This window comes from Taudactylus pleione, unplaced genomic scaffold (assembly GCF_031769625.1).
Source record: "Taudactylus pleione unplaced genomic scaffold, aTauple2 ptg001015l, whole genome shotgun sequence".
NCBI lineage: Eukaryota > Metazoa > Chordata > Amphibia > Anura > Myobatrachidae > Taudactylus > Taudactylus pleione.
In genome coordinates this window covers 77,221-90,000 of record NW_028285416.1, presented here as the reverse complement: position 1 = coordinate 90,000, position 12,780 = coordinate 77,221, and the positions used below count along the sequence as shown (strand labels likewise).

Here is a 12,780-nt window from a genome sequence, read left to right as displayed (position 1 = left end):
ACATACACTACATACACACACACACATATATACACTACATACACACACATATATACACTACATACACACACACATATATACTACATACACACACACATATATACACTACATACACACACACATATATACACTACATACACACACACACATATACACTACATACACACACACACATATATACACTACATACACACACACACACACACATAAATACACTACATACACACACATATATACACTACATACACACATATACACTACATACACACACACACACACATATATACACTACATACACACACACATATATACACACTACATACACACACACACACATAAATACACTACATACACACACACACACATATATACACTACATACACACACACACATATATACACTACATACACACACACATATATACACTACATACACACACATATATACACTACATACACACACACATATATACACTACATACACACACACATACACTACATACACACACACACATATACACTACATACACACACACACACACATAAATACACTACATACACACACACATATATACACTACATACACACACACATATATACACTACATACACACACACACATAAATACACTACATACACCACACACACTACATACACACACACTACATATACACACACACACACACACGCACACACACACATATATATATATATATATATAACAAGAGATATGGTAAGAACTTACCTTTGTTATCTCTGTTTCTACGAAGTCCATAGGGTCCACAGGGTGACCTTGGGGTATAGCTGGATCCTGGATCCTCGGGCACCACGGAGTTAAAGCTTTTAGCTGCTCCCAGGATGCACTTGGGTCCAACCTCCCCTATACCCTGCCCCCGAGCCACAGGCACCTCAGTTGGTAAGCAGCCCAGGCCGGAGGAGGAGACGAAACAGAGAGAAGGAAGACTGGAACACACAAGAACCATACTCACAGAAATGGGAGACGGAAAACCGGTGACCAGTCACAGAGCCCATATGAAGCCAGGTGCGTCAGGGCGGGTGCCCTGTGGACCCTATGGACTTCGTAGAAACAGAGATAACAAAGGTAAGTTCTTACCATATCTCTTGTTTTCTACTTCAGGGTCCATAGGGGTCCACAGGGTGACCTTGGGGATGTCCCAAAGCAGTCCAACTAAGGGCGGGGACGCTCCTGTGCTGATAGGAGAACCCGGCGCCCAAAGGATGCATCCTGAGAGGCAAAGGTGTCAAACGCATAGAACCTCAAAAAGGTCTGAATGGAAGACCAGGTGGCCGCCTTACAGAGCTGAACAGCAGAGGCGCCACGGCTAGCAGCCCAAGAAGGGCCCACGGACCGAGTGGAATGAGCCTTAACAGAGGCTGGAACAGGTAAACCCTCCTGCATATAAGCCTCAATAATAACAGAACGAAGCCAACGGGCTAGAGTCTGTTTGTTGGCAGGCCAACCCCTCTTGTGAAAACCAAAGAGGATAAACAAAGAATCCGACTTCCTCACAGAACTAGTCCGGTCCACATAAACCTGGAGTGCCCTTACAACGTCTAAGGAAGTCTCCCCAGCCGAAAGATCAGGTGACTGAAAGGCTGGTACAACAATTTCCTGATTAATGTGGAACCTGGAAACCACCTTAGGCAGGAAATCAGTACGAGTGCGAAGCACCGCTCTGTCCTGATGAAAAATCAGAAAAGGGGGACAACAAGAAAGCGCCCCCAAATCTGAAACCCTCCTGGCAGAAGCAATTGCCAAGAGGAAAACAGTTTTAAAAGTTAGCCACTTGAGCTCCACTGACTCCAAGGGCTCAAAAGGAGGACCCTGTAAGGCCCTAAGAACCACCGCCAAATCCCACGGGGCCACAGGTGGCACAAAGCGAGGCTGGATTCTCAAAACATCCTGGAAAAAGGTGTGTACGTCCGGCATAGCAGCGATCCTGCGCTGGAACCACACCGACAGAGCAGACACGTGTACCTTCAGTGAAGAAAGACGTAATCCTAAGTCCAAACCCGACTGAAGGAAAGCCAGAATACGCGAAACCCGGAACACCTGGGGATCATAGTTTCTGGCCTCGCACCACTGAAAGTAAGTGTGCCACACTCTGTGATAGATCCTCGCGGAAGCAGGCTTGCGCGCCCTCAGCATGGTGGTAATAACGGAGCTAGAAAAGCCCCGAGACCTCAGGACGGCTGTCTCAAGAGCCACGCCGTCAAAGATAGTCGACCCAGATCCGGGTGAAGACAGGGCCCCTGAGACAACAGGTCCCGCCGTTGAGGTAGGAGGTACGGAGCGTCGATGGACAGGCTCCGCAGATCGGAGTACCACGGCCTTCTGGGCCACGCTGGGGCCACCAGGATCAGTGTGCCTCCGTCCTGTTTGAACTTGCGCAGGACCCGAGGCATCAGAGATATCGGAGGGAACAAGTAAGCCAGTTGAAACAGCCATTTCACCGACAGCGCGTCTATCAGACTTGCGCCTGCGTCCCTTGTCCTTGACCCGTAAACAGGCAGCTTGTGATTGTGACGGGACGCCATCAGGTCCAGCTCTGGCAGCCCCCACTTGTCCACGAGTAGTTGGAATACCTCTGGATGAAGCGACCATTCCCCGGGATGCACATCGTAACGGCTGAGGAAGTCTGCCTCCCAATTGAGGACTCCTAGGATGAAAACTGCAGAGAGAGAGCTGGAAGATAGCGCTCCGCCCAAGCCAGGACGGGGGACACCTCCGACATCGCAACTCGACTGCGAGTCCCTCCCTGGTGATTGATGTACGCCACCGTGGTGGCGTTGTCTGACTGCACCTGAACGGCCCTTCCGTGAAGAGCGGTGCCGGACGACTGCAGGGCTCTGTATACTGCCCGCAGTTCCAGGATGTTGATGGGAAGAATCGCTTCCTCCGCCGACCAACGACCCTGAAGTGACAAGGAGCCTGTCACCGCCCCCCAACCCCGGAGACTGGCATCTGTCGTGAGCAGAACCCATTCCGGGATCCAAAAGGGGCGCCCCTCCAAGAGATTCGCTGTCTGCAGCCACCAGGCTAGGGACAGACGCACCTCCGAGGACAACACCAGCATCTGGGAGCAGATCCTGTGTGGCAATCCGTTCCATTCTGAAAGAATCAGCCCCTGCAGGGGCCTGGAATGGAACTGGGCAAACTCCACCATGTCGAATGCCGACACCATGGACCCCAAAACTCTCATCGCTGAGTGCACCGACACTCTGCCACTGCTCAGACAACTGTGAATCCGCAGCTGTAAGGAGGAGACCTTCTCTGGAGTCAGAAAAATCCGTTGCTGACGAGAGTCCAGCAGGGCCCCCAAATGAACCATCCGTTGTGATGGGATGAGGGAGGATTTCTTCCAGTTGATCAACCAGCCGTGCGCCTGTAGACAAGCGACCGTCAGGTGGGGATGCTGGATCAGTACCTCCGGGGAGCTTGCCAGCAAGAGGAGGTCGTCTAGATACGGTAGCAACCGTATCTCCTGGCTCCGAAGGTGAGCCGCCATGACCGCCATCACCTTGGTAAATACCCTTGGTGCCGTGGAGAGACCAAAGGGTAGAGCCCTGAATTGGTAGTGGTTGTGGAGAATAGCAAACCGCAGAAACCGTTGGTGCGATGTTGCTATAGGCACATGGAGGTAGGAGTCCTGGATATCCAGGGAGACCATATAATCCCCCGGTTCCATCGCCAGTATGATGGAACGCAAAGTTTCCACCATGAATTTGGGAACCCTGAGAAACCTGTTCAGGGACTTCAAATTGAGGATGGGGCGATGAGAGCCATTGGGTTTCTGCACCAGAAACAGCGTAGAGTAATACACCATCCCACGTTGAGACTGTGGTAAGGGTATAATGACCCCCGCCGTCAGCAAGGCCTCTATGGCTTCCTGAACCTGCAAGGCCTTGGTTTTGTCCTGAGAAGGACTTGTGCAAAAAAACTGGCAAGGCGGCCTGTGCCGAAAAGACAGGGCGTACCCCTGGGAGACCACTTCTCGCACCCAGGCATCCGTGGTGGTATTGTGCCAGCACTGGGCGAATTGAAGATATCGGCCTCCCACTCTGGGGGCCCCCAGAGGGAGGCCCGTCCCATCACGCAGAAGGCTTATCTTCTGGCTTGGAAGAAGGGCGCCTAGCACTCCAGGCTTGCTTCTTTGGCTTTGAGGCGGTCTTGGGTGCGGACTGCCTCGGGAAGGACTGACCCTTTGCCTTGCCCTGAACCCGAAAGGAACGAAACGCCGAGCTCCGGACCTTAGCAGGTGTAGTAGCTGAAGGGAGGAAGGCTGACTTGGATTTTGCCAGGGTATCTACTATTTTGTCCAGGTCCGGACCAAATAGTAATTCCCCATTAAAAGGTAAGGCCTCCAAGCCTTTCTTTGAATCCGCGTCTGCTCTCCAAGACCGCAACCACAAGGATCTACGAGCAGACACTGCTGCCGCCGAAACCCTAGAGGTCAACAGGCTAGCATCCAAAGATGCTTCTCCAATGTAGGAGGCGGCATCTCTCATCTGTCCTAACAACGCCCTCTGGACGTCCGGAGATTCATCCGTAAACGTGTCCTCCAAGGCGTTGGCCCACCCCTCAATGGCCTTGGCCACCCAGGAGATGGCCATGGACGGCCGGGCTACAGCCCCTGAGAGAGAATAAATAGACTTTAGACAAGTCTCCACCTTCCTGTCCGTAGGATCCTTCAGCGAGGATATAGACGGCAATGGCAAAGTAGCACTCCTGATGAGGCGTGTTACATGGGAATCGACTGCAGGCAGAGTTTCCCATTTCTTACAATGCGCCTCCGGGAATGGATAATTGGACGCCAAGCGTTTCTGTGGCAGGAAACGCTTACTGGGCGTCTGCCAGGCCACCGCCATGTGATCAGTCAACTGATCAGACAAGGGGAACGCTGTAGAAGTAACCTTAGCTTTTTTAAAACTAGGATACCTTGACTTGGGAGCGGGTGCCTCATCCTCAATCAGAAGAATAGCCCGCACCGCCTTAACCAGAGCCCGCACATTGATGGAAGACTTAGTGTCTGCCTCCTGGACTGAGGCATCTGAGGCTGAGTCATCCTGCACCTCACCATCATCCGAGGACCCCTCAGAATCCGAAAGATGCGCAGTCTGTGCCATGACTGAGCGTTTAGACGCCCTGGAGGGCACGTCACTGCGCAACATCGACTGAAAAGCCGAAGATGCTGCCGCCAAATCTTGGACAGTGTGGGAAAGCGCATCCACCCAGGGTGGAGGAGCTGTCACAGGAGCCTGAAACGGCACCACAGCCGGCTGTGCCACAGGGGTGGACTGAATATACATTGGCAACCCCGCATAGGGACCAACAGGCTGAGACCCCGGGGGAGTCTGCAATAATTGTGGGACACCCGGGGAATGGGGGATGGCAGGCTGGGGCAACGCCCTAGTAGGGGCGGCAGTCGGGACAGACAGACGGTCCGCGATGGACACCAGCACCTGGGAAAACATCGCCCATGGTGGCTCCTGCGACATGGGAGGTTTAGACGTACCAGGGACCGCCTGGCACCGTCCGCACAGGCCGTCCTGTGACAAATCCTCCCTATCCACTCCTGCAGAACAGCGCCTGCAGGAGAACAATGCCGAAGCCCCGGAGTGCTCAATCTCCTCCTCAGACATGACTTAGGAAGAAAACGTGCGCACTCACCCGTGTGCTGGACAACAGCCCACAATATGGCACAGTGTAGCACACAACTGTATGTGACGGACCTCACAAATACGTGATCTATATAGGTGAGGTCAGTAGAAACACCCTTCCCCCGCACACCTGTAGGGCTTGTAGGAGAAGGAAAGGGATAGGTACAGGCTGACAGTAAGTAGAAAAAAGACACAGACAGGCAGCACTAGCAAAAGTCACATACCATGCAGGAAGATATAATCACTGCACCTTTCCACTACAATCAACCTCCCAGATTCAGTGTCTGGGAGGGCTATAGTGCTGTGTACACTGTCCTTGTCGGGGGAGAGGTACACAGGGGGACCGGTCCGTGTGCTCCCTGAGAGTATCCGCACTACCACAGAGAAAATGGCCGCTGGAGACCTCAGAGGAGGAGTGGCCGAGTATCTGCAGCTCAGCGACGCCAGACTCCGTGCTGAAAGGCGCGCTGAGCTGAGGGGAGGAGCCGCTGACAGGGAAGGCTTCCTCCCCTGGCTAGCATATTTAACCCCCAAGGTTGCGGCATCCCGCTTGCCGCTTAATTACCCTGGTGGTCTAGTGGTCTGGCGGGGTATGCCTCCGATGGAGGGGGGGCCCGCCGCCACCGCTAGCGCCCCCGGTCTGTCCCCTAGACCGGGGGCATGGGACTGCATATAAAAGGCTTACCTGATCTCCCCGGCGTCTTCCGGCAGCAGTCCCGGGGGAAGCCAGAGTCCGGCTAGTACAGACTCTGGCTTCCCCCGCCGCGATCCCCAGTTAAGTGCTGGCGTCGCGGCGCCAGCAGGGAGAAGGAGCGGCAGCGTGGGCGTCTGTACAGACAGCCCATCGCTGCCGCTCTGGAGAAAAAAAACTATAGTCAAAAAAATAAATAAATTTAACTAAGTTAAAAAAAGCTTTAGGGGGCTGCTCCTGCAGCCCCCCCCCCCCGCAGGGTGACCCGACTCCGGCCGGGCACCATCTTAAACTGAGGTGCCTGTGGCTCGGGGGCGGGGTATAGGGGAGGTTGGACCCAAGTGCATCCTGGGAGCAGCTAAAAGCTTTAACTCCGTGGTGCCCGAGGATCCAGGATCCAGCTATACCCCAAGGTCACCCTGTGGACCCCTATGGACCCTGAAGTAGAAATGTGTCATACATAGTGTATTGTGTGTCATAATTCCAGCATATACAGGACCAGTGATCACAGTAACCCATTATATGTGTCATACATAGTGTATTGTGTGTCATAATTCCAGTATATACAGAACCAGCGATCACAGTAACCCATTATATGTGTCATACATAGTGTATTGTGTGTCATAATTCCAGCATATACAGGACCAGAGATCACAGTAACCCATTATATGTGTCATACATAGTGTATTGTGTGTCATAATTCCAGCATATACAGGACCAGTGATCACAGTAACCCATTATATGTGTCAAATATAGTGTATTGTGTGTCATAATTCCAGCATATACAGGACCAGAGATCACAGTAACCCATTATATGTGTCATACATAGTGTATTGTGTGTCATAATTCCAGCATATACAGGACCAGTGATCACAGTAACCCATTATATGTGTCAAATATAGTGTATTGTGTGTCATGTATCCAGCACATACAGGACCAGTGATCACAGTAACCCATTATATGTGTCATACATAGTGTATTGTGTGTCATATATCCAGCATATACAGGACCAGTGATCACAGTAACCCATTATATGTGTCATACATAGTGTATTGTGTGTCATAATTCCAGCATATACAGGACCAGAGATCACAGTAACCCATTATATGTGTCATACATAGTGTATTATGTGCCATAATTCCAGCATATATAGGACCAGTGATCACAGTAACCCATTATATGTGTCATACATAGTGTATTGTGTGTCATGTATCCAGCACATACAGGACCAGTGATCACAGTAACCCATTATATGTGTCATACATAGTGTATTGTGTGTCATATATCCAGCATATACAGGACCAGTGATCACAGTAACCCATTATATGTGTCATATATAGTGTATTGTGTGTCATAATTCCAGCATATACAGGACCAGCGATCACAGTAACCCATTATATGTGTCATACATAGTGTATTGTGTGTCATGTATCCAGCACATACAGGGCCAGTGATCACAGTAACCATTATATGTGGCAGTACGGTCATTCTGCCTGAGCTGAATGTTTATATTTCAGGTGTGGGCACCAGTCCAGAGCATGGGAACAAATTTGGGAGTCTGAGGGAGCAGCAGAGGAACCTAGCACTGCCCTGGACATAGATATATATATATTGGTCTCCTTATGTACTGGATAGTGTATTATACAGTATTAATAATTGACCATATTGATGGTCTATAGCAGTACACCCCTAACAGTGCATGTTTTACAGATCTCCTAGTTGGTGCACAGATGTATTAATTACTGGCTGACACGTATGAAAAGATCCACAGGTGGTGCTGATTATTTAATTTGTAATACTCAAAAGAACATGCAGCACTAGCAACATTCTATTATAGTATTATTTCTATTGTGGTCATGGTGAGGGCTAGAGAGGGGGAGGGTTCCAGGCAACGGGAAACCCCCCCTGCATTTGCCTATGCGACTAGTGGTTCGAGAGATTAGCCCAAACAAACAGAAGACCCCATAAGCCGGGGCTATACCATATATATATATATTACCAAAACCGATACTCTCCGCAGGAGTAACAATGAACTCACCGAGCGGTATATGCATTCGTGACAAACAGTTTATATGCACAATGAGGGGCACATGGGTTCAGTCACCCAATCATCTAACTGAAGCCGATGTCATCAAGGTTATTGGTTGAAGCTCAAAATGACCATTCAGAAACCAAGTAAAGGGAAATGACAAATATGGAGAACAACCCCCTCACATAACCCACCTGAGACTGTCCAGCCATCTCCACACCTGCTTGAAGAAACTCTTTGAAGTCCTGACCGTACTTGCCAGAAGCTTTTGCCAGGTCCTGCGGGGTTCCCCGGGACGCTTGAACAAGCTCATTTGCAGATTGGTTCAAGCCGGCGGCGGCCTGATTCAGCTGACTCTGCGCTTCCTGGAAATTCTTATTGCTGGGTGGGAACTGAAATAAGGTAAAAAGCAATCAAAGACGGGAGATAGACGGACGATAGACGGACGATAGACAGACGATAGACCAGAGGTGGACGGACACACGGGCAGGTATCACGGTACAGGCAGAAAGTGTTGGAAAAGGAGAGGAAGGGAACCGGATTAGAAGAGGTAAGGGAGTAAGGATGTAATAGGGGAACATGACTGTAGTGTAGTAGGAGGATGAGAGTAATGGTAAGGAGGGGAAGGGGACCGGATTAGAAGAGGTAAGGGAGTAAGGATGTAATAGGGGAACATGACTGTAGTGTAGTAGGAGGATGAGAGTAATGGTAAGGAGGGGAAGGGGACCGGATTAGAAGAGGTAAGGGAGTAAGGATGTAATAGGGGAACATGACTGTAGTGTAGTGGGAGGAGGAGAGTAATGGTAAGGAGGGGAAGGGGACCGGATTAGAAGAGGTAAGGGAGTAAGGATGTAATAGGGGAACATGACCGTAGTGTAGTAGGAGGATGAGAGTAATGGTAAGGAGGGGAAGGGGACCGGATTAGAAGAGGTAAGGGAGTAAGGATGTAATAGGGGAACATGACTGTAGTGTAGTGGGAGGATGAGAGTAGAGGTAAGGACGGGACGGGGGCCGGATTAGAGGAGGTAAGGGAGTAAGGATGTAATAGGGGAACATGACTGTAGTGTAGTGGGAGGATGAGAGTAGAGGTAAGGAGGGGAAGGGGACCGGATTAGAAGAGGTAAGGGAGTAAGGATGTAATAGGGGAACATGACCGTAGTGTAGTAGGAGGATGAGAGTAATGGTAAGGAGGGGAAGGGGACCGGATTAGAAGAGGTAAGGGAGTAAGGATGTAATAGGGGAACATGACTGTAGTGTAGTGGGAGGATGAGAGTAATGGTAAGGAGGGGAAGGGGACCGGATTAGAGGAGGTAAGGGAGTAAGGATGTAATAGGGGAACATGACTGTAGTGTAGTGGGAGGATGAGAGTAATGGTAAGGAGAGGAAGGGGACCGGATTAGAGGAGGTAAGGGAGTAAGGATGTAATAGGGGAACATGACCGTAGTGTAGTAGGAGGATGAGAGTAATGGTAAGGAGGGGAAGGGGACCGGATTAGAAGAGGTAAGGGAGTAAGGATGTAATAGGGGAACATGACTGTAGTGTAGTGGGAGGAGGAGAGTAATGGTAAGGAGGGGAAGGGGACCGGATTAGAAGAGATAAGGGAGTAAGGATGTAATAGGGGAACATGACTGTAGTGTAGTGGGAGGATGAGAGTAGAGGTAAGGAGGGGAAGGGGACCGGATTAGAAGAGATAACAAGAGATATGGTAAGAACTTACCTTTGTTATCTCTGTTTCTACGAAGTCCATAGGGTCCACAGGGTTGACCTTGGGGTTATAGCTGGAACAGGATCCATGGGCACCACACAGTTAAGCTTTTAGCTCCCAGGATGCACTTGGGTCCTCCTCTATACCCCGCCCCCGAGCCACAGGCACCTCAGTTGGTAAGCAGCCTAGGCCGGAGGAGAATATGGAACAGAGAGAAGGAAGACTGGAACACACAAGAAACCATACTCACAGCAATAGGAGACGGAAAACCAGTGACCAGCCACACAGCCCATTTGAAGCCAGGTGCGTCAGGGCGAGCGCCCTGTGGACCCTATGGACTTCGTAGAAACAGAGATAACAAAGGTAAGTTCTTACCATATCTCTTGTTTTCTACTTCAGGGTCCATAGGGGGTCCACAGGGTTGATCTTGGGGATGTCCCAAAGCAGTTCAACTAAGGGCGGGGACGCTCCTGTGCTGAAAGGAGCACCCGGCGCCCAAAGGAAGCATCCTGAGAGGCGAAGGTGTCAAACGCATAGAACCTCAAAAACGTTTGAATAGAAGACCAAGTGGCCGCCTTACACAGCTGAACAGCAGAAGCGCCACGTCTAGCAGCCCAAGAGGGACCCACAGAACGAGTGGAATGAGCCTTAACAGAGGCTGGCACAGGTAAACCCTCTTGTGCATAAGCCTCACAAATAACGGAACGAAGCCAACGGGCTAACGTTTGTTTGTTGGCAGGCCAACCCCTCTTGTGAAAACCAAAGAGGATAAACAAGGAATCAGACTTCCTAACCGAAGCCGTCCGGTCTACATAAATTCTAAGCGCCCGGACCACATCTAAGGAAGTCTCACCAGCTGAAAGATCAGGGGACTGAAAAGCTGGCACAACAAGTTCCTGATTAATGTGGAACTTCGAGACCACTTTGGGCAAAAACTCAGGACGAGTGCGGAGCACCGCTCTGTCCTGGTGAAAAATCAGGAAAGGAGGGCGACAGGAAAGCGCCCCCAATTCAGACACCCTCCTGGCCGAAGCAATTGCCAGGAGAAAAACCGTCTTAAATGTCAGCCACTTGAGCTCCACCGCCTCAAGAGGCTCAAACGGAGGACCCTGCAGGACCCGTAGCACCACCGCCAAGTCCCAAGGAGCCACAGGAGGCACAAAGGGAGGCTGGATCCTGAGAACACCCTGGAAAAAGGTGTGAACGTCTGGTAGTATTGCAATCCGCCGTTGAAACCACACGGACAAGGCAGACACATGAACCTTCAGAGATGCAAGGCGTAAGCCGAGATCCAATCCTGACTGAAGAAATTCCAAGATCCTAGAAACTCGGAACACCTGAGGATCATGTTGTCTGGACTCACACCACTGAAAGTAAGTGTGCCACACTCTGTGATAAATCCGTGCTGAAGCAGGCTTGCGTGCCCTGAGCATGGTACCAATAACCGAACTACAGAAGCCCCGAGACCTCAAGACGGCTGTCTCAAGAGCCACGCCGTCAAAGACAGCCGACCCAGATCCGGGTAAAGGCAGGGCCCCTGAGACAACAGGTCCCGACGCTGAGGAAGAAGGTACGGAGCGTCGATGGAGAGGCTCCTGAGATCGGAGTACCAAGGACGTCTGGGCCACGCCGAAGCTACCAGCACGAGCATGCCGCCGTCCTGCTTGAATTTCCGCAGAACCCGAGGAAGCAGGGATAGCGGAGGAAACAGATACGCCAGGTGAAACGTCCATTTCACCGACAGCGCGTCCACCAGACTTGCGCCTGCGTCTCTTGTCCTTGACCCGTAAACGGGCAACTTGTGATTGTGATGGGAGGCCATCAAGTCCAGCTCCGGCAGTCCCCACCTGTCCACGAGTAGCTGAAACACCTCTGGGTGAAGCGACTATTCCCCGGGATGCACGTCGTGACGGCTGAGGAAGTCCGCCTCCCAATTGAGGACTCCGGGGATGAAGACCGCCGAGATCGCCGGAATGTGACCCTCCGCCCAAGTCAGGATACGAGACACCTCCGACATCACTGCCTGACTGCGAGTTCCGCCTTGGTGGTTGATATACGCCACCGTGGTGGCGTTGTCGGACTGCACCTGTACCGCCCTTCCGTGAAGAGCGGGGCCGGACGACTGCAGGGCCCTGTATACTGCCCGCAGTTCCAGGATGTTGATGGGGAGAAGTGCTTCTTCCGCTGACCAACGACCCTGAAGCGACAAAGAGCCGGTCACTGCCCCCCAACCCCGGAGACTGGCATCCGTCGTGAGCAGGACCCAGTCCGGGATCCAAAATGGGCGCCCCTCGACCAGATGAGCTGTCTGAAGCCACCAAGCCAAAGATTGCCGAACGTCCGGAGACAACACCAGCACCTGAGAGCGGATCCGGTGAGGTAACCCGTTCCATTCTGTTAGAATCAGCCCCTCCAGGGGCCGGGAATGGAACTGGGCAAATTCCACCATGTCGAATGTCGACACCATGGACCCCAGAACTCTCATGGCAGAATGGACCGACAGGCGGCAACGGCTCAGGCAACTGCGTATCCGCAGCTGTAGGGAGGCGACCTTCTCCGGAGTCAGGAAGATCCTTTGCTGACGCGAATCCAGCAGGGCTCCCAAATGAACCATCCGCTGTGATGGAATCAGGGAGGACTTTTTCCAATTTATCAACCACCCGTGTGCTTGCAGG

General features: G+C 51.5%; 1 protein-coding gene across 2 annotated transcripts in view; it reads right to left on the bottom strand.

Moving 5' to 3' along the window:
- The window catches only part of LOC148454288 (talin-1), a 185,895-nt gene that overhangs the window by 124,075 nt on the left and 49,040 nt on the right, over positions 1 to 12,780 (bottom strand). For both annotated transcript variants that reach the window (XM_088461090.1, XM_088461091.1), the window contains one exon: positions 8,595 to 8,792. In XM_088461090.1, coding sequence (XP_088317216.1) covers positions 8,595 to 8,792 — 198 coding nt within the window. The remainder of the gene's footprint in view (positions 1 to 8,594; positions 8,793 to 12,780) is intronic.